Here is a 22728-nt window from a genome sequence, read left to right on the forward strand (position 1 = left end):
TTTCTTTATTCAGCTTTAGCTCAAAGGTTGGAACCCCACACCATCCAGGACAATTTATAATAAGTGCAACCCCCTGAAGCTGAGCTTTACGTCTTTGACCTACACTCTTGCATTCCAGTGGCCTGACATGTGACTCCTAGCAGACTCTTAGCAGTATATTTCTCCTAATACAGGGAAAAGACAGAGCTTTGTCATTATATAAAGTCCTGGGATCTAAACTTACCAATGAATATATAACAAAAAACAAAAAAATATAATGTACCACATCAAATCTTTTTGAGCAACATCAACACATTTTATATTATTTAGCATCAGATTCACTGTATTCCTGAAAAAGTAACAGATTTAAAATTGATCCAAAATCATTTTAAAGTGGTAAAGTATCTGATAAATGTGAATCTGTAGTCACAGCACACATAAACATGGCGACATGAGAAATCTTATGTGTGACCACCGAGTCCTTTACACAACTGGCCCTTTGAGGTTCACTGCACACAAGAGGATTAGCGAGCTGAATTCATGGAAGCCAAATGGAATGTCTCTATAGACGTGATTTCACATTTATTCAAGTAAATAAGTCTGAGAGCAAGTAAGTCACAGAAAAATGAATGATGAAATGTGGCTCTTAATTTCATTGTTCATCATATCCATGGTTTGTCGTGTTGTGGAAAACACGACGTTTGGCATGCACAATGAGTAATTCACTTCAAAGCAGGGCGCACAGTTAAATTACAGATGGCGCATAAAAAACAAGATAAAATCAAACACTTACAGGATTAGCAATCTCTTTATGAAAACAAAAAAAAAAAAGGTGTGTGAAAATGTTAAGATCAAAAGTCATTGAATCAAATATATACTTTGAATTTAAATTCAAACATTACCAAAGATTAGGTGAAGTAAAATAAATAGTAAGTAAATTGCAAAAAATTCTATTACATATTTATTTGATGTATATTTGTTGTAACGCTTTTTATTGCAGTTTTAAATTATAGTAATGTATATGTATGTTGAAAATGGAAGCAGAAGGAAAAACACTGTTGGGCACCAGCCACCAGACGGATCCTAGTTTAAACTGTACTGTGATAGTGAAACGCTGCTGCAACCTCAATGTGATGTTGAATTTTCTCTGCAGCATTAGTATTTTGGACATATTTTGATTCTGTTTTTTGAATTATATTTCGACATTTCTTCTGTCCATCCTGATTATCTTCAAAATGTGTAAATAAACAGAATCCAGTATTCCTACTGAGACACAGGATGGTGCCAGAGAGCCATGGAAAGGAAGTATGTACACATAATGGCATGCGACACACGATGTGAGAGCGAGTAATATTTCTAATAACCGGATGGTGTGTGTTGATCATTTCAAAATATATATTTTACCTGGAAACTTCTGCCAAGCAGCTTGAAAAAAATTATACAGTGACTATACAGTCTGTTTTTACTGTTATACACGAGGGTCTTGAGGAGACAACATAGGATCATATTGATTATATAAAACAAAAGAGAAGTGGCAAGAATGAATATTGATTTGCATATCACTTAGTAGTTACAAAGCTTACTGCATCCACTCAGTGTTGTTTCTCTTTTTATAGTTCCCTGTTTTGTGTTCAACATAAGAATGTGCGTGATAGTCCATAATGCATCTTTGAAGCAGCACAAATGAAACCATTCTGGTAATAGTCTTTCAAAGAGACTCAAAAGATGGAGGTGATTATTCATTTGTGGAATGATCTACTTTTGACAATGTGGATGGAGAAATGCATCCATTTGCTTCACAGTTTTGTGAATATTGCACGTAACACTTAACCCACTCTGCATACATTTAGCAGGGATATGAGTTGGCGAAATAATAAAAGGCTTTTTAAAATTTCAATTGCAGCTACTTCAGTTACATTTAGCTCAGTGCCATAGAAACTGATGAAAAGCAACTAATTTAAATGTTTTTGCTTGTGTGGATTTTGTCTTTCTTTATTTTTTTGTGTAACGCGACGAGCCACTCGAGAAGCTCTGCTGGGCTTTTGGGATTTCTTTTCCATATTCATTTTAGATTTTTAGAGCACTAATCAACTCTGAAGGATTTTTAAACTTGTCCAAATTCACAAAAACTAAACCATAACATAATTTAAGGCCACTAGACCACAGGTCTAGCAAATCTTGTTGTGGTTTACTAATTTCTTGCATGAAACCACACAAATATAAGATACATTTAAATAAAACAACAGATAAGATAAAAAATAAAAATGATGATAATTGAATTTATGTAACAGTTTATGTCAAATGAAATTTCATTGTTTTCCATAACTACTTTTAACACAACTAACTAACAGAACAAGACATATAATCATACAGTTATTATATGTAATTACACTATAAAAGAGGCCAAGTCATTAAGACGTCTTTCAAATCCACAACCCACTCTGCTGCTGAACTTTTAATGCATTAGCCTCTTATTAGAAGATATCATCCCACAAAAGTCTTATGTGTCTTTTTAGTGTCCCATTAGTATTTTCTAGTGTCGAGAGAAGGTTTTAAAACAGTTGCTATGTAAATATTAGAAGCATCTGCAGAAGCTGTTATTTACAATGACAGTCTGAGTAGGAGTGATACTGAAAAGGTACATGCAGTACCTGTGAACACTAACAGGGGGGCAGTGTTGCTGTTTCTGGTGGTCCTGGTTCACTGGAATGACTGCCCCTAACAGTTTGCATTTCCTTCAGGATAGTCCACCAAATATGCCATGAAATAGTCTAGGATTGGACATCTTTGTACTTTAACTGTCACCATTTTAAATCTCAACCATGCCAAGCAGTGACTGACAGTATATACAGTGGACTAGGTGGTATGCAGTCATGTGAAATGAGTACCCTGCATAGAGTTTTAATCCTCTTTAAGACTCCTATCCATCTCCAAATTATTATCTAGGGGCCACATATCTCCCTGCACTAGTTTGTCTGTGTATAACCCACTTTTCTAGCAAACTGATCAAATTACTCACTGGAAAATACGATTAATAGTTATGCTTTGAATCCCGCTTGAGGTCAATTATTTTGCAGATTCCGGTGATATACTCATTACACTATAAAGCCAATTCAAGGACAAGCAGCATGAAGAACTGTGTTGTAGATTAATTGCCATTAAAGGTCAAAACGCGTTCAAATTGCTGAAGATGCTATCCATTTTCATCAGTATAAAGTGTTCAGTATATGGGAAACCTATAATGCTCATTACATGCATTTAAATAGCTCTGTCCTAATTACTAATGAGTCTCTTGTACTATTAGAGATGGAAATTAGAAATACAAAACAGACCCCTGGGCATCATTTACTCAGAATATATTAGAGTTTCCTTTTTAAATAGTGTTGGCATTTTGCAAATTAAAGCTCACAAAAGTCTAAACTTTGTCAAGTGTTGTGTAGGTGAGAGTCCCACTTTTTATTAATTATATTAAAATCTCTGAAACACTAAAAGAAAACAATTGTTTGTGAACATAACAGAGTGGTGTGATGTATTTTTGTTTAACTGGCTTCTGAAAAACAAAACTATACTGTTTATTTTGCTATGCCCCAGTCAGAATATTGGCTAGACCCTTCAGTGATTCTTTCTTCAGTGATTCCCGCCCACCTCTCTGGCAGCTTACAGATTTACATTTGAGCATAATGCAAGCATTAGAGGAGGCACAAGGCAGGCCTGATAAGTTACAAAGTGCTCCAGGGGTAAACCTCGTAAGAGAGGGTTTGGAGTTATTTACAGCGTTCAAATCCTTCAAAAATTCATGTCTGGAGGATGAGATTGGTTTTGCAGTTGATGCTTTGCACACAAAGCAAACACAATGCATGTGGAGGGTGTTTAGCTGTAAATGACCAAATGACATTAATTCTAATTGACTGATCTCATCCCATGCTTAGGACCAATGTGTATGATACTGCTCAGGACACAAGGGTCCTGTCAAGACACAATGTTACACACAAAGCAAGAAAGCACAAACACTTAGATTGGCTTAAGACATGAAGAACACAGAGGACTAAAAATGATTTTTAAATGCAATTCAATTTTCAATGAAGCAATACTTAAGTTGTATGGCATTTTCCATTCAACGATATGTTTTGATTGTGCATTTCTCATAATAAGAGTACTCAAAAACTGCAAAGCCATTACAAAGGAGGTTAAAGGCAATGGAATTCCTTCTTATCAGAAATGCTTTCTGTACAGTTGTTCCATTTGAAATGCATTTAATTGCAAATAGAAAAGAAGAGAGAGAAAGCCAACAATGCGAGGGGCTGAAGCATTTTTCTCGTCTGCTTTGACTGAGCGTATTCAAATCTAAGCGGGCAGACAATGAAGGAAAGGAATCGTGCTCTGAATAGCCCCTCTCTCTCTCCTTTTCATTCCCAGGGCAATCCACAGCCTTCTTCTACTCTGCTGTTAGGGGCGGGTTTTCCACTCACAGCTCAAACTTCCTCACCACTGTAGAACAACATATCCACCTGATAGCATGGCGGCAGCACACATGGAGGCACTATTCATCATGCCATTATGAGAGACCTGTGTGGGAGTCTAGGGTCCTCTGCAATTATTGTCTATGGCAATCATCATGAAACACTTGGGCGCCCGTGTTACACACAGCTCGGTTCGTCCACTCGTTCGACAAGGATGCCGCTCCTCACTTGCATCAAACTTTGCCAGGCCCTTCCTCTAACGCCACGGCCAAGCTTTGACCCAGGATCCCTCTCCCCACTCGTTCCACTGAGGGGAGGAGTATCTGGGGATCATGGGGCACAAAGTGCTTGAAGCCTGTGCCTTTGTTGGGGCATGCTGGGGGAGAACACCCCCAGCAGATATGCTGACAGTCTCACGGGAGCAAGAGAAGAAGTTGAAGCAAGAAAGTGCACCCTTCAAACTTTCCAGTGCAGTGCTAGGAATTCTATTTTTTCTCAACAAAGATTTATACATATTTATACAAGCCCAAATACTGATAGGAAGGTGGTAGAAAAAAAAATCTTGGAATTGCAGAGGTAAACTATATGTAAATGCCATAAAGTAATAGACTTGTAGTGCAAATCATACCATTTTATCTTTAATTTTGCTTTCGTACCCTCCTCCCTCCCCCCATCCTCTTTCCTCTGGCTTAAAGGTGCATCAGAGATATGCATTTAAGCATATTCAGAACACGGGGCGTGAAATTAAATGTGTGGCAGAGTGAGAAAAATATACAGACGCTGGAGATGCCTTAAAAATAGTCATTTATGCAGATGGAGAGGAGTGAAATCATTTGCAATGGGATGACCCTCTCTCCAAGCATTTCTCCCCTCACTGTTCTTCCCTAATCTTGCACTGTATCTTCATTTTTCATTGAACTCGCCAGTTTGCTGCTAAGCAGCCTTGTAGATAAGGCAAAGTGCTAAAAGGAGACGACAGAAGGAGCTCAGTGGGCCCGTTTCTATTGCACTTTCACCCAAGGCAATGGGCAGAATTTAACGGATTCCTTCCAACATATGTTTTTGCCAGATAAGTAAACAGTGTGTGTCGGAAATGAAAAAAAAGCATTTGCAATTTAATGACATTACAGCTCCCAGCTTAGCCCGCCGTGCTGCGAGGCGAGGAGCAGAGAAAGGGGAGAGCGGAAGAATGGAACCGGGTGTCATCAATGTTTTTTTTTTCTTTTTCCTTGCAAGAAGCAGCACTGAATTCTTCTTATTCTTTTCAAAACCCTTCCCTTCTCCATCCCTTCCTGCTATTTTGTTCTTTTGCCCATAGTTTCCTCGCCTTTGTCGAAATGAAATTATCTATTATTTTATTCAGAAAACTTGCCATTCTACTCTCTCCAACATCTGATTCCCTCTGATTTTCTGCGCTAAAACACAGCTACCCTGGCTATGCTGCTCTTTCTCTCTCTCTCTCTCTCTTTCTCTTTCTCTGTCTCTCTTTCTCTCTCACCCCTCTCCCATTGTCTGGTTTCATCAAAGTGCAATAGATGCTTGGCACAATAAAGAAGAGCAAGCCTCCATGTTGTCACAACGTTCAGACCTAATATGAGGACCAATAGTAGGTGATGATTTGGAGAGAGAATCGAGTCAGTCTATATTTCAGTGGCAGTAAACGATCCATCCAACCTATGTGAAACTCAGTGATTTTCTTCTTTTCTCCCTGGCGGCTGTCAGGCAGCTGCCTTATTATAGAAGGCTAATTGTGCAGGAAAGCAGATTATGAGAGTGGCAGGATGTACTCCTTGACCATGTGCTAATGTGATGACAAGTTTGGGGACCCTCTAAGCAAAAGGCGTCGCACGCCAGGGCACTTTTGGCACTGGCTATAATCTGCCTTTGGTATTAACTCAGCAAACCGGCTTGTTTGAGTATGGATCAATCACTCGCTCATTATTTTTACAAGAAAGCTTTATATTCAAGGCGCTTTCCTGGTGTTGATCTCTCATTAACCATGCTATGTAAATGCACTGGCAATCCCTGTGTAAGGGATATGTCACCCCAGGGCCCAGGCTTGCAGAAGCATGTTAAGGAGAAGAAGGGGCAGGAAATTTGGGTCAGTCGCCTTCGCCAAAACTTGAATTTCAGGTTTTGCTTAAAGCCCCCTGCTTGGCTTTTCTCTTTTAATGTGTTTTTGTTTGGTGATGTTATGTTTTAAATGTCAGCCCTGGAGCTGTCCAGCAATTTAGCAGGCACAAAAAGACCAGTCTCAATATCGCTTCCAAGTGTTCGTGTTACCTCTGTAAGCGCTGCTGGCTGCAACATTACACACACTCCATTCACTCATGATCTTTTATCACCTCTGAGTGTATTGACTGTACAGGCAAAAGGTTAGATAGGGTCAGACGGGGGGTGATAATATTACAGGACAAATAGAAAACACCTGATTTGCTGTGTGGAGTGGCGATACGCCATTATTAGCTGCCTGCTACTAAACTGATTTACCCGAGCACAAAGGACTTGACATGTGACACTGGATCTTGAATCTGCATGAATTCGCTGTCAGAATGCATTGTGGATCAAATTAAGGAGGGAACTATTTCAACTTGTTTACTCTTTTTTTTTTTTTTACATATACATACAAACATCCAACAATTCATGGTACTCAGACATCTTTTTGCCTGACAAGAGATCATGAGGCACGTGATATGAGAAATAGAAGCTTCTGCCATATTTGGCTTCACTGTGCACTGGCATGGTGAATGACGCAACAGGAAAATAAACCTGACAGCAGCAGGCACCGGCACAGCATTTCTTTTGCGCCCTACATACATAAATCTCCTATTATTGCTCTGTGTTAGCTATGTATATTTTTACACCTGTCTGCACTAATATCAAAGTGTAGAGCTTTGCTTGTGCACATTCAAGTTCATTTGTGTCTCTTGTATGAATTTGTATAGGTGCCATGTCTTTGAGGAGGAAAAAGAAAATACGGTGCTATTCCCAGGTTTCACTCCATTTGGAGAAGGGCTGTCAAAGGGCACTGTTCCACTTGACCCATTTTATTTTTCATACAAACAACTTCAATGTGCAGAAAGTTCCAGACTTTTCCATGTGTCTGTCAAATGTAGCAACGGCTCGTTGTCATATGCTTCCACTATTTATTGGGACCACTTTTAACTGCTCCTCACTTTTAATTGCCATTGGTAACTTGCACGGCCATTTACTTTGCAGAAGAAAGGAGTGAATAAAGCCACGTATCTTACATGTGGAATAATAAAGAAAACATTTAGAGAGGAAGACCTCTCAGCGGCTCGAAAGAGAGAAAGGGAGAGGCAGAGATGTCTCTGTGTCTGCAGCTCCTAGCCTTGTAACATTTTTGTTAGCAGCACAGTGAGAGTGAAGGCCAGACTTTTGATTGCTTTCCCAATTTCACATCCTTTTATAGATCCATTTTCTTCCTACACACAAGCAAACAAAGCAAGTATAAATACTATGTTCAAAAGCCATTACCTTCAATGTAACCCTTTTTGTGGTAACAAAGAACATGGAAAATTTCTACGACACAATATGACTAGGCACAGCGTGATGATGTGGCTAAACAGTATAGGTTGTCTGAAGGACCCCTGCATGTGATGTCTCGTAGGACCATTCATAATAGATTTGTTCTGAGGACCTTCACATTACTTACCAATTAAGGTATGATGTCATGCTCCTTCATCAGTATAACTAATGGCTCGTTTCACGAGGCAGCCATGTTTTGAGATTAAAGACATGTTTTGCTAGTGTTGGATTTTCTGCTCAATATGATAAGGTGCCCGTACAAATGATTTCTTTGCTGTCATCAAGGTACATATACTTGAATTCTCTATACTGTCATTACTAAGACGTCTATATGGTTTTTCCAATGCATTATGCTATGGATTTATAACTATGTGTGAAAGAAAAAAAATCCTGACAGCTACACACATCAGTGATCAGTGTCAGGTCTATTAAACAAGCACTACACCTGACACTTTAAAATGTAATAACATGAAACAGCTATGACCACATTTTGCAATTTGGACTCTCCTTAATAGAAAAGTACTGCCAGCGAATGACAAGTCATCCATCACCAGCACAGACAAAATCCAAGTTTCCGTCCACTGAACGCATTCTTCAGGATTCCAACATTTCAATACATAAAGATTAGTTATGGGGAGACGTATCATTTGGAAATCATCTATTTTGCTACTGTTAATTACAACAAGTCTGCAGAATTTGAGTGCTAAACCACGATATCACAATGCAGGGTGTGAATCTCAAATCAAGCTTTGCACACTATAATCCTGTTAAAATGTAATAAATAATCCCTGTGAATTAATGCTGGCAATATTTCATTTTAATAAGTTCTTGTAAAATCTAGAGAGAGAGAGAGAGAGGAAATTGATGGCATTACAGCTCACTCACCATCAGTGTGGTTTCAAGTGTGCAGGAGGAAATCATTCCTTCTCATTAAAGGTGCAATCTTCGAGCCCCCCAGATCTTTGTTGTAATAACTGGGGAAAATAATCTCTTTTATTGATAGGCACATGTAGCAGAGAGTATGCCAACTGACAGGTACTTATCTTTTGCCTGTGTCCTGTGTTATAGAAAGATATAATTCTTTGTGACTGCTCCTCAGGGCATCAGCTCTTCAACTTCATTATTTCTACTCAAGATAGATATATTTTTTCCTTGAAAACCTGAGAATTAATATGAGAGCCAGCAATCTCTGCCAGCGGTCATTTGGAAATGGAACAAAAAATGTCATGTCAGTTTAAAGAACATTTTTAAAGGCTGCTCACTGACATTATTCTAATTTATTGATGGATTCATAGAGTAATCCCATGGCTCATGTTTTGGGATATTAACTTAATGATTTCAGTGACTACCTAGCAGCTATAGGATGTTTTTAAGAAAGTCTAATCTTGTCAAACATTTGATTGTGTCAGCCCACAATATCCGCGCTTCTTTTTTTTTCCTGAAGTTTGTACGTACATGTTTGCTAAATTGTATAGTTAGCAAATCTACTTTTATTATGTCTAGAAATTGCTTGTAAAATAATGTGCCTTATAATAGTGAAAGTGAATATTAGGTTACTAGTGCAGTGAGTTCCTTTAGACAGCAGTGGGAGCTTTAGAGTCAAGAGCTGAGTATTATTTCTCACTGCACATTTCCTTGTGTTTTAATCTCTGATAAAACAAACATCCTCGCCTTATAACAGATCTCAACATTGTTTCCTGTTTGTGCTGCTCTTCAAATTGCTCAAATATAAAGGTTAAAATGTGTCTTACACATTCTTTAGAGCTGAGGTGTGGGTGATAATCATTTATTTTCCAGTTTTTACATTAGAACAACTACAAACACAAAAACCGACCATTCCTGATCAAGCTTCTTTAAACTATGTAAGGATCCACTTCATCCAGATGAGGTTGCCAGATGCTGAGGCTCCTGATCCTTGCTGGACTTTTTCTGTTCTCTCAAAGGAGAAACTCTGAGAAAGTTCAAACTTATTTTGGTCCTTGACGTCTCTGTATTCCCCTACAGAGGTCACACTCGGTATTTGTCACTTTAGCCCACAGACATTTAAAATATTTCTCTGTCTTTTAATTTTATGTACAGTTTTGTAATATTTACTAGTTGTCCTCTCACAAAAACTAGGAGGAGCTGGGAATCGAACCGCTGGTTCTGTGGTACATGGATGACTGATTAAGCAATAATCCACAGACTTCCTTTCGCTATTTGTGGTCACACAAAGCACAATGCGGAATTTGTAAAATAAATTTAAAAAAATCAATATTCACTTTTCTTCAAATGACTCATTTTCTTCTGACCTTGTTAAACTGAGTATGAGAAGAAGTACTGAACTATAATTCCATTTAACTGAGCATGCACGTTGGCAAAATACTGAAATGACCACAAAGTGTTATGTCTTATGTTGTGTGGCTTCTATAGAAATTTATATTTGTATATTTGTTTAACAAATCTATTAACACACATAAATTTATAGGGTGAATAAGTCCCCTACCTCCCTTCTTAAATGCAGGAAAAAAAGACAAAGTAATTGCACTATTTCCAATTTCCTGCATAAATTGGTGATGAAATGTGATCTGATCATCACCAAAGTCACAAATATCAGCAAACACAATAAAATACAGTCATGATATTTCATGTGTTTATTGGACCCTCCCATTAAACATACAGAGTTATAACGGGTTGAACCTTCTTTTACATCATGCGCCAAACTCAGCCTCAGCTCAATCAATCCACAGATGAATTTTGGTGCGACTTTGGTGAACATCAGATCACATTTCCTCCCCGATTTATGCAGAATAAAATAAAATAAAGCCATTGCTTTCTCTTTCCATTGTATGCTAATAAAAGGTCAATCAGAGGAATCCAAATAATGGCAACTGTCTGCGAAATACACAGATATGCTCAATGTTCTACAGCTCTTGTCCCTCAATTTGTTATTTTAATGGACTTCATGTAACATGTTATGTGAAAAGGCAACTCTAAGAAAAATCTAAGAATTTAGCTGATACAACAATCTTATATGTATCTTCATTTAGACCACAAATGGAGGAATATGATTAAATAATGCACACACACACACACACACACACACACACACACAATTATGTTTTTGCACATGAGCAACAAGGCCAGTATGTTTCCGCACAGTGAAGGTAGGATTTCATCAACTTCAGTCAGAGTGATGTAATGTATATTAACACTCAGGGATAAAGAACATATACTAATATTGTTGCTATTGTAATGAATGCATTAATGCCAGACAGTCTGCTACTCCATGAGTGCAGTTCACTCACCTCACCTGCAAAACTCATGATCACCTCGACTACCCCCTAGCCTGTCACCTCCACCCACCTGCACCCAACCTAATTCAAGCGTTCCCTCTCTGAACTCCAGCAGGGGTCCATCGACTTATTGCATTATGTACTATTAAACAAACTTGGACTTCTTAAAGCAGAGCCAGACTTCAGAGGCTGTGTGGTATGTTTATATAGGGATGGACTGTACAGTACACAGAGATTTCTCATTTCTCCCAGTGACCTTGGGCACAGTGACAAGTACGATTTTGAGGCTTTGATTTGACACGTTGAGAGGTTGCGGAAAAGGTGCAATGCAAGATAATTTCTGCATTTTTTCCCTCCTGGGAGCATAGAGATGTAAGAAATACAGCAGTTCATCCTCCGGAGATTACAGGTTATATGGCACACAGACATAAACATTCTTGACCCAACCTGATGATGGAGATATTGCTTCAGGAGAGACTTTTCACACTTTAATTTGCCTAAAATGAGATGGAGAAGTCAGTGATCAGACTCTTTGAGGTTCCTGACAGAGAAGCCAGCACTGGGCTGTATATCTCCCAGCGCTGTACACAGCACACACACGCTATGACAACCAGGTGAGCAAGAAGCAGCCAGCTACAAACAAATAGAGGCAAATATCCTCAAAAACGACGGTATTGATGTTTTATTCATGTTAGTAAAAAAAAAAAAAAAAAACTAAGATGATCCATCTGAAACCATTGAAGCCAGGTGATAATCCACATGCTTGTGGGGCAGCCCTGGGCATATTAGGGATGTGGGAGCCATTGTACATCCCTCTAAGGTCAACATGGTTGAACCGGTGATACATATGTATGTTAATTTGCCTAATCTCACTTCTACAAATGTCTTACAGGCACATAAAGGGTTTAACACTAAGACATAATGATATCAGGGCATCAGATGGGGGGTTTATGAAAACATGAGGCAGCTATGGCTTTAAATCTTATGTAGAAACCTTTGTATCTGCTGTCAGTACATGGCTGCAGTAAAATACCAGTAAATTGTTGTTAGGATTTATATGAAACATCAACTAAATCCCTGTTTGCACTCTTTTTCTATCTGAATTCTTCTTAAAACATTCTGTTTGTGGGAATAAAAAGTTCGAATCCTTTCTTTGAATTTAAAATATTGCGATGGAGCATGTGCCGTCTTTCTTGTCACATTATTTTATTTTAATAAATGGAATAAAGCTTCAATTAAACTTAGCCGTCTTATCATTTCAGGACATTAATGCCTATACTACATTTTTCAGGCCTATTTATTAATTGCACTATATGAGTACAATTAATAAACAGTTTGCTTCTGCAGGAGGAGCAGACTTTATCCGAGTGAAACACCAACTCAGTTCACAATTTTTACACTCTCCTAATGCCAAGGAAAAAAAAGGGCCACTGTAACCGACACCTGACTGCTGATACAGAGCCTTAATTAATTTGAATGTGTTAAATAAAGTTTTCATTCAGTCGAAACAACCCCTGGAGTTTTTTTTTTTTTTTGCCAAGTGCTCACATTGTTCAGCATGTTTGCAGCTTTTTATTTATTTTATTTTAAATCAAGATGCTTATCACCATGCAGCTATTTATCCTCACCCATCATCTCATCAGAGCAACTGTGTGGTTTAGGAGAACTTAGTTTAGAGGCCAACTGTGTACACGAATTTGTCAAGAAGTTAGTCACTGATTACAATTTGAACAACTTATTTTAGGACTGCATGAGATCAGACAAAAAAAAAAAGAAGATGCAAGGATACCAAACTCACAGGGTGAAACCTGCAGACATGACTTCTGTTGAGGGGATTTATTTGTTTTTCTCTTTAATAAACAATAATTACAAAATCAAAATAATCTTAGCCTGTGAATTATGCCTTGTTGCCCCTGATGAGTTGAGGATCTTGGAATCAGGAGTGGAAAAACATTTGAGAGCACAAAGTTTTCTCCTACTTATTTCCATAGTTGCATCTCCACCTTTCCCATTCATCTCCCGTCTTCTGCAGAAAAAAAAAAAAAACATAGGCTATCTATTCAAAAGGCATTTAGTCCATTTCTTTCTTGGCCGGTAAACCCATTCATCAATTGTTCTGGCTTGTAGATTGCATTCTAATGCTAATCTAGCGTGTTAAATATCTTTTTGTTCCCCTTTCACCGTTTTGTCATTCAGTTTATCCAGTTTTGGCCACCCATTTTATTTATTTATGCGCCTGCTTCTATTCATGCGCTCATGTATTTTTTATTATGTTGTTTCACTGTCATGCAGTGTCAACTCACTCTATTCAATGTGGGCTACTTGAAGGGCTTGGAGGGACAAAGCGTGTACACATTGCAGTGCTATTCACTCCGGCCAGCTGGATCGGCTGAAAAAAAAAAAAAAAAAAAAACCTTGTGAAAAGAAATCCTCCACAATGGACACAGAAGAAGTGCACAATGCTAACAGTTTTCCAAATACCACTGATTGCTTTCATCACAATGAGAGAAAGCAGCCGCTTTTGCTGAGCTCCACTTCAACAAACAACACTCTCACAAAACCTCCCAACCCACGTTTTGTTCCCAGACAAAACCTCCTCGACCGTCTAAACGCTCCCAGAGTTGGAAAGAAAAAAAAAAAAAAAAGGTTCTTTCAGCTTTCTTCTCCTTTTTCCTCAAGAAAAAATAGAATAAAAAAAAAAAAAAGGCCACAGAAAGAGATAGAAATGGCCACTGAACTCGTAATGCAAGCTCTTTGACGAATTTGGCGACCTTCTCTGTGTTTTGGATCAGGCTGGCTTTGCCCTTTAAAAAAAAAATAATAATAAATAAAAAGTAAAATATCATCATTATCATATCTTTACATTGTTATTTAGATTCCACCTTATACAGATCCAGTTGAAAGCACAATAAGTGTAAGAAATAAAGGAACAGATATGTGCAGGCCTGTGCTCACAGGCCTATAGTTGATAATAAATATATTAAAAATGTCCTTTTTGGATATTTGGAGGTGACGTGTGGACTTGTGACAGCTCTCCGTCCCCCCCTTTTTTTTTCCACACTAAAAGTGAAGCACACGGTCACTTGTGCGTTATTCTCGGGGCCAAGAAGGAAGTTCCGTGGAGAGAAGTGATCGGGTCGTTACAATAGAGAACATAGTGGTGAAAGGCTTTAATTAACCGTGACGGAGATAATTATCCCTGGACTGTCCAAATTAGTTTTGCATAATCGCTCTGATCCTTATGAATTAATCTCTCAGTGTAATCTAGGAGGGGCCGTTTGCTTAAATACACGTACATCACACGTTAGAGATCTAACAAGGGAGTAACACACGCACGCACACACACACACACACACACACCTCTCCAGACGCACGCACCTGTGTAGGTGAGCGCCCCCTCCTAAAGACAAGTGATCAGCATGAGTCTGTGCCTTTTTACATGATATTAAATATACTTGGCTTTTTCATTGCAGGCGTGGGAGCTCTCTCTCTCACACACACACACACACACACACGCACACACACACTCGTCTGAGGCTGTTTTAAAGCCTCAAAGACGAGCTTGTTCTGCAGCCTGAGCAGCTCTACTGCTTCTTTTTTCTTTTTTCTTCCTGTGCCTGGGAAAAGTAAGCTCCGAGCACCACACAGTTTTATCTTCCTTCCTATTCACGATTAAAATTGTGATAAATAAGGTTTTGGCTCTTGATTACAATGGGCTGATTTAGATTTCCCCCCCAGTAATGGCATTGAAAAGCGCGGACAAAGGCGGCCTTTGGAGGATACCTTACACTTCACCTGGACTGAGGAGCAGGAGCAGGAAAAGAAAAGATAACAATCTTGTTCATCTCATCAAGAAGCACAGCCGCGATTCCCTTTCCGTTTTAATCCGAATACGCTTTATTGTAGTCCGTTGCTCAACAAGTGAACAGTAGCAATAGGTTGAAGTACATAACGGAGGTTAAAGAAAACACAAAACATACAAATTCCATAAGAGTTAGTTAAAAACGTTTTTTTTTTCTTCTTCTTCTTCTGCTGCACATGATACGAGGAGTAGGAGGAGAGGGTGATGGAGAAACTGGTTGAATGAACTTCTGCCTTTAAAATTCAACTTGTTTTTTTTTTCTTTTTTCTGTTTAGGGAAAAGATTTAAAAAAAAATAATAATAAAATAAAAATAAAAAACCGCTGTGGTGAATCAAACCCGTAAGTTGCAATGCACTAAAGTTGAATATCACCTTTCAAAATAAATTACATCATCTACGTTTCATGTGCAAATATTACAGAACTAGTCTTGTCCTTTTTAAAATTGTCTGGGTCACCATAGATTCCACTAAACAATAAATATTACAGACATCTATAAAACGGTTTAAAAACTTAAAATATACACCGGATTTCTAAGTACGCAGGATCCTGGCCCTGGTCTCAAACACTAAGCCTATGAGGGCAAATAAACTAGAGTCATTTTTGTCTGTACACATTTACAGTCAGTCAAGGTGAGAAAATGCTGTGACAGTCCTCCTCGATCCGTGAGTTATAAGCCTACAAGTCATCAGGGAGGAAGTGATCCTGTGGTTTCATGTGCTGCCCTCGACTCCAACAGGTTAGTCAACTTGCAAAAAGACACAAATCGAGCAGTGTACGTTTGAAAATGAGTTCTCACAAACTGCTCTGATGCCCTTTGCTCTCAAAACCGCGCACGTCTGTCATCCTTGAGTCCCCCTTTTCCTCCGGGATGCGAGAGGTGATGGCAATAATAGATTAGAGAGTTCTCTAAAGAAGCATTACCTTAGATAAAGGCATTAATCAATATACATACACATGTGATATCTGAGACGACGAGCACTTCATCACATGTACAAGTTTGTGCATGCATAATAAAACTCTTGCATGAATAGCTTTTCTTTTTTTTTCTATGTTTGTTCGTTTGTTTTGTTTTGTTTTTTTTTTTGTTTTCACATTTCATCTTCTCAGAAGTCCAGAGCGGGCCTATCATAACGCCGCAGCATATGCAGGGTATGGTTCAAGTTGAGGTTTTCCCATCCCGGGGAGTAGGATGTATGCTAAGGGCGGCTGGAGTCCTGCTGAGGGCCAGGCCGTACAGTTACAAGGGATCATGTAGCCCGGGTTTCCCGGGGACGGATGCGAGTGAGTGTGGGTGTGCGTCCCGCCACCGACACCGCCAGTCCCGGTGAAAGCGGTGGCGCCTCCCGGCGGGTACCCCAACGGAGACGCGTACGGAAACGAAGGTGGGGAAAGCTCGGTCATCTTGGATCCCAGGTCGAAAAAGGAGTAGGGGTTCGCGGACATGGACGGGTTGAAAAAAACCCTCGCCGCCGCCGCCGCTGCAGCCGCTGCAGCTTTGTCGGGGTTCCCAATGACGGAGTCGGAAAGCGCTCCAGCGGAAAGCCCGTTAACTTTGAGCGCGTCGTGCTCCCCCAGATTGTAGGGCACCGGGAAAGAAAACTTATCTTTCTTCATCAGAGTCTTTGGCTTCCGCCTCGGTCTGTATTTATAGTCTGGGTGTTCCTTCATGTGCATCGCTCGCAGCCGTTTGGCTTCGTCGATGAATGGCCTTTTCTCAGACTCGGTGAGAAGTTTCCACTCCGCTCCGAGCCTCTTGCTGATTTCGGAGTTGTGCATTTTGGGGTTCTCCTGAGCCATTTTTCTGCGCTGGGCTCTGGACCACACCATGAAAGCGTTCATCGGGCGTTTGACGTGATCCATTGGTTTAGACATGTTGGCACAAGCGCACGCTGGAACCAAAAGAAACGAAGAAAACAAAACACACAAAAAAACAAGAATCAGTCAAAGTAGAAACTGATTAGAAAACAGGGGAAAACGACAATCAGGAAAGTTTAGAGACTCGGTTATATTCAATCCACATTCACAACAACCGCCTACTTACTTAAAGCTTCAATTCTTCATCCCACCGTTGCTTATCTTCTTTAAAGTACAAGTGGCTGCGTCCGTAAGAGAGCTCTACTTATGTTTTCTTCTTCATGGTGGCACCCATCACTGATAGGTATTTAGGAAGGAGGAGAGAGGAGGAAAAAAAAAAAAAAAAACCGCCGTCCTGTTTCCCCTCTTGTCGCCCGAGACTGTCAACCACCACTCAGCAGAAGCATTTACGCAAGTGAATGATAACTCCCGCTCGCCCCATGTGAAATACAGGATTGTGTGGCAGGTAGTGAAAGTGCCACTGGCGCATGCGCAAAAGCGGTGAACACGCAGACAAGTGCTGAGCGATTTTTTTTTTTTTTTTTTTTTTTTTTTAAATCCCACCCCGAGTCTGAAGGGAAACGCATCTCGTTTTAATACATCTTTATTTATGATGAGACTGTTTTAACTCGGAGATCTGACCCTCGGTGTTAAAACATGCACAAAACTTGTCAAGCTGTAATTGTTAAGTCATCAAGTTGTGGAGACGGGTGCACCTGAAATACCTGAGGACCGCAGCGTTGCACGGCTCTGTCTCTCACTGATGGCCAAGCGCTGACAGATTTGGTGGAGGTGACAGGTGCACGCTGTTCGAGGTGACTCTGAATTGAATCCAGTCAAACGCATGTGCGCTCTCCTGTATTTGGAAAACTAATCATTTATCACTGCAGCTCCAATCGCCTCTGTTTCACCTCTTTAATGTCTTGTGTCACTGCACTTTCTCACCTCTCATGTCTTCCGTGGCTCTCCCCCCCCCACCTCGCCCCTTTCCCTTCCCCATGGGTGGCACTGCCACTGTAAAGTAGTGTGCGCAACACAGAGAAGGTAAAGAATGTCTTCTTTAATTTTCTGATATTGTGGCATTTTGTCGTAAATACGCAAACGTTGAGGAGGTCTGGAGTGTTTCTAATCGCGCTCGGTGAAATTAATTACTTTCCTGAAATCCCTCTTTTCACTTTCACTTCAAAGGACTTTCCCAAGGGCAGCGAATCGACAACTGAAATTAGGTTGTCGAATATTCAACTAAGCAGTTACAGTTATCTGCGGGACTTGTTGAGTAAATTGAAGGTTTAAGTGGTTTGTTCTCGCACCTTCTGCGTTGAACATAATTATATGTGTACAAAAAAAAAAGGGGGGGGGGGGATAGAGAAGGGCTGTATGAACAATATTATAAATGAAGGATTAGGCTGGAGCTCGAGCGTTTAATGAGGATACAAATTATTGTCAAATTTAATTCACATCCTGTTGTTCCCTTTTAACGGTTTGGCATAATCTAAAGACAGTTTGCATTATTTAAAACGCCGAAGTGTTATTATTCCTTGTGTTATTATTATTATTATTATTATTATTATTATCATTATGTTAGATGTTTTTTATATATATATATATATATAGGTAATCTGTTGGTGGGTTAAAGTTGGGTGCTGACACTGACCTATCCCAAATTGATGCGCAATTTACAGCAGACTACGCCCTTTTTGTCTGCTGCCTGTGACATTGTTTTAAAAATGTCTGTTAACGAGGATCAGAGTTGTTTTATTGCAGCTCACTGAGGGATCTGCGCTTTTTTTTTTTGTCTCAAGCAGAGAACCTGACAAGGTGAGGATGATCCGCGCCAAAAGGACCAGATGAGAGACAAACCTGCTACCCAAACTGAGTCGCAGCATCTCTCTCAACACCGTGTGCGCCCCTCTTTTTTTTTTTTTTTTTTTTTTTTTTTTTCTGTCGGCGTGTCATTCACCTCGATAACATTCCTGCAATGAAGCGCTTCACTCCCTCAGCAGGAGCATGTGCCTCTCATGACACGAACGGGTAAAGGAAAAATTGCTGTGAATCATATATAAATAAGTAAGGTTGGAAAGTTCCTATCGGGACTTGACACTGTGCGCGCACACGCGCTTTTCACCGGCCTCTTTGGAGACAGATTTTTTTTTTTTTTTTCTTGCATTACTTCCCGCAGCTTTATTTCACTTTGTTATTTAGTTCCGACATGTGTCACAGTGTAGAGGAAGCCCCTCTCCTCGCTGGCCTGCTCCTAAAGCTCGGCCTCTGTTTCAACAGCGTGTGTTGGGAGAATTTCAGATGATGCCTGGGCCTTGTTGAGCCTGCGTTAACAGAGCAGGTGCAGCCTCTCCAGTGCGTCAAGTGTCAAGATTCGTTGTATCTATTTTGCAAAACAAACTGTTATTTTGCAGAAGGAGAAAACATTCATTTGTCCAATTTTAGTCATTTAATTAAGATCTGATTTAAAATAAATATATATATAATTACAATTACACCAACAACACCCCAGCCTGTGTTTTCCTCTCTTCACCCCTGCCTGGGCTCTGGAAATAACACTTAAATAATTCAAGATGAGTTAGTGAGAGTGGGAGAATTACCTGCTGATAAAGCCTGGGTCCAGCCTCTGAGACGGAGGCAGCACTCCCACCTCACAGCACACTGATGATAAGACTGAATAGAAAAATATCATGCAAATAGAAGGCAGACAGCAGCAACAACAAGCCCATGGGGACATTTTCCTACCCGGAGAGATCGCACACAGTTCACTCTAAAGTGCTAAAGCCATCACTCTAAAAAAAAAAAAAAAAGGAGCCCCTGGAGGTGCAAGAATCTTCATGATAGCACCAAACAGTTTATTCTGCTCAACACTCCACTAACTCCGGGAGGACGCACAACAAATTATAGAGAGAGTTGATGAGGATCCCCGGATAATCCCAGTTTGCATAAAAAGCCCTCATCTATAAAGAATATTGTAGGATGTGTACTTCACCTCATCTTTCTTTTCATAGTGTTCACAGCTATTCTCCCATTGGAGGAGGCGGGAGGGGAATCAAGTCTTAAAATAAATTGATTTCAAGAGAACACCAGTTGACCTCTTGCTATCAGATGGCTTTTCTTCGACGGGAGAAAAAAGTGAGCAGGGTAAACAACAATATCTTCTGTTTGCCACTTCAAACCCCACAGAGTGGAGAGTATTTACTGCCACATGAAAGTTTGCTCATTATCTGGGAGGTTTGAAGAAGGGGAGAGAGGGAGGGCTCCTGATTGTGTACCTGATGTGGTTTCTTTCTGCTTGTCTGATCACAGCTCTGCCTGGATCTCCCCCCCCCCCTTTCTTTTTTCAGCTCAGCTGCTCTCACGAAGGCCGGGCCAAGGCAGAAGCAGTGAATGCACTTCCACAATAAAAAGGTAGTCATGTCATTTTCATCTGCGTTCTGATGATTTTCATTAATCCCTACATGCTCATGCCAATTGCTCCACTTTTTACAGCTGATTTTCCGATTAAGGATTTATTCTGCAGATAAACAGCCCAAACACGGCCCAGAATATATCATTAATTTCGCTAAAATGCATTTAAAAGCATGACTGATATTATAATACTGAAGATTCAAGGATGGAGAAATTTAATATTGTGTCAGATATAATTGCTGTGTATTTTCAGTGAACCTTTTTCATGGCGTTGTCTATTTTTACTAATCATTGGCTGAAATAAATTCTAGTTGCAGAAGATTAGCACAAAGGTATTTCTACCACGATATGTCTAAACAAGGAAACAAAATAAAATATGTCATTAAAATCTAAAAATTCTAAATACATTTTATAGGAAAGCAAACATATAACACACAGTGCGGGATGAACGTGTTGCCTGCATGATGTGGAGAGTATTGAAAGTCAATTTGTCACTATCACACACCATTAGCTGCAGAATCTTATCTTAAGTGAGCCTTTGATAAAGTGCTAATGACAAACAGTTTAGTGTTGTAAAGGATCCAATTGATTACTATTTAAAGATGATTGCATTTAGATTAGAAGTCATTTTGTCTAATGAGGTTTCCTTACAGCTTTTACAATACATAGAAAATATGCTTAAATGCAAAGCAGCACAATGATGGGATTGGTAAAAAAAAAAAAAAAAAAAAAAAAAAAAAAAGACAATGCCGAGTTCAGCATCACTTCAAATGAGTCATGCAGACTGTCTGAATAAATACATAATTAATGTGAATAAAGTTAATATTTTTTTGTGGTTTAAATATGTGACCTATTTTGAACGGTGTGTTCTGAAAATATATTCAATAAGTGCCAAATTAGTTGTGCAGTTCTTTAATCATTCTAATTATACAGTCTTTATTGCACCTTAGGGCAGACTTTCTCGTCTTTGTCTCAGTGGGAATTATTTTGGTGAAGAACCAAAATATTTACTCAACCACAACCTAAATATTACGCATATCAAGAGGAATTGAAAAATAATCCTCTCATAGAGCACAGTATTAACTTAATCACATTAGTGGAAATACTATTGATAGTGGTCATGATGCCTAGTGAGGGAATTTGTAATTCACAATAAAACAGCCATACAAGATAGAACACACTGGAGTGTGTACTAAACACTCAGGACTGGAACAGGCAAATGCCCCTGAGGATCGAGTGACAGTGTGCAAGTGTGTGTGTGTGTGTGTGTGTGTCAGTGCTTGAATGATGGTAAAGAGGGAGAAAAGAGGAGTGATTGTCAGTTCCATCTTTTGAGGACCTGAACTGACAGATACAACAAACTTTGAAAGCACATTATGGAAGGAGAATGGCTCCGCACAAGGATGTGTGAGTCCACAAGGTTGATAAGACCTTCATCTTTAAACCGCCGCTTGTCAAAGTATTATATTTAATCTCACACTGCAGAATATCTTCGCACCCTCAGGGGCAAACAAAATAGCAGCGGCAATCAAACGACTTCCTGTATCATTAAAAAACGGACTATCCTACCCTTTGTGAAAAGTCAGATTTTTGAACTCTGGCTGCCACCACCCCCCACAGGGCGTATATTTAGCTTAAACCTTCCGCATATTCTCTGTTGAGTCCTGTGGTTCAAATCCACAGATACTCGTTTGCCTTCAGGCTCCGAGATGACTTTTCCCATGATGGACTATTTTGAGCCATTTAGCGGATACATTATCGCTGGCCTTTCTTCCTCATTATATTCTCCTTATCGCCACAGCATCACTGCAAAGCCCCAAATAGAGAGTTGTAATTACCCAGACTGCCACCTGATAGCAGCCGTTCTATCAGCTTTATCACTCCAGGTCCTGCTAACTCATCACATGGACAGAGAGAAGAAAAGGCCTGCTTGTGGCGCAGCCTGCCACAGATAGCTCATCTCTCAGATACATTCATAGTTGCAGTTGTGATCAGAGAAAACTGATGCACCAAGGCAATTTTTTATCCACCCTTCCCTTCAACCTGACAAAGACTGCTCTCTCTCAGTCCTCTCCCAGTCTCTCACTCTTTATGTTGAAGCTGAATTGAGGCCGCGCTGCAAACAAAAAGTGATCCAATCTCCTTGAACCCGTGGCAGCGCAGCAACATGCTATTTGGGCTTTCACAGTGTGCCATCGTCCTTCAGATGAAAATCCAGAGGGTGACTTGCTCATCTTTAACATTGCACACAATGCCAGGACGCCTGCACGAAACAGTGCAGTGATTCCAGCTTATTATGATCCACCTCTGACCCTTATTTAAGTTTTCTTTCCTTCC

At 39.8% G+C, this 22728-nt stretch overlaps 1 protein-coding gene and 1 pseudogene across 1 annotated transcript; both read right to left on the reverse strand.

Annotated features, from left to right (window-relative positions):
- Positions 1-13084: 13084 nt before the first annotated feature.
- LOC113172816 overlaps positions 13085-22728 on the reverse strand; it is a 60694-nt pseudogene continuing 51050 nt past the window's right edge.
- On the reverse strand, positions 15132-17456 carry sox21b (SRY-box transcription factor 21b). The gene is made up of 2 exons (XM_026376985.1): positions 17168-17456; positions 15132-17015 (listed from the first exon to the last, which is right to left on the reverse strand). Exon 2 carries the CDS (start codon positions 16996-16998, stop codon positions 16252-16254), a length of 747 nt encoding a protein of 248 aa, XP_026232770.1. The 5' UTR covers positions 16999-17015; positions 17168-17456; the 3' UTR covers positions 15132-16251.

Source organism: Anabas testudineus, chromosome 21 (assembly GCF_900324465.2).
Source record: "Anabas testudineus chromosome 21, fAnaTes1.2, whole genome shotgun sequence".
NCBI classification, from domain to species: Eukaryota; Metazoa; Chordata; class Actinopteri; order Anabantiformes; family Anabantidae; genus Anabas; species Anabas testudineus.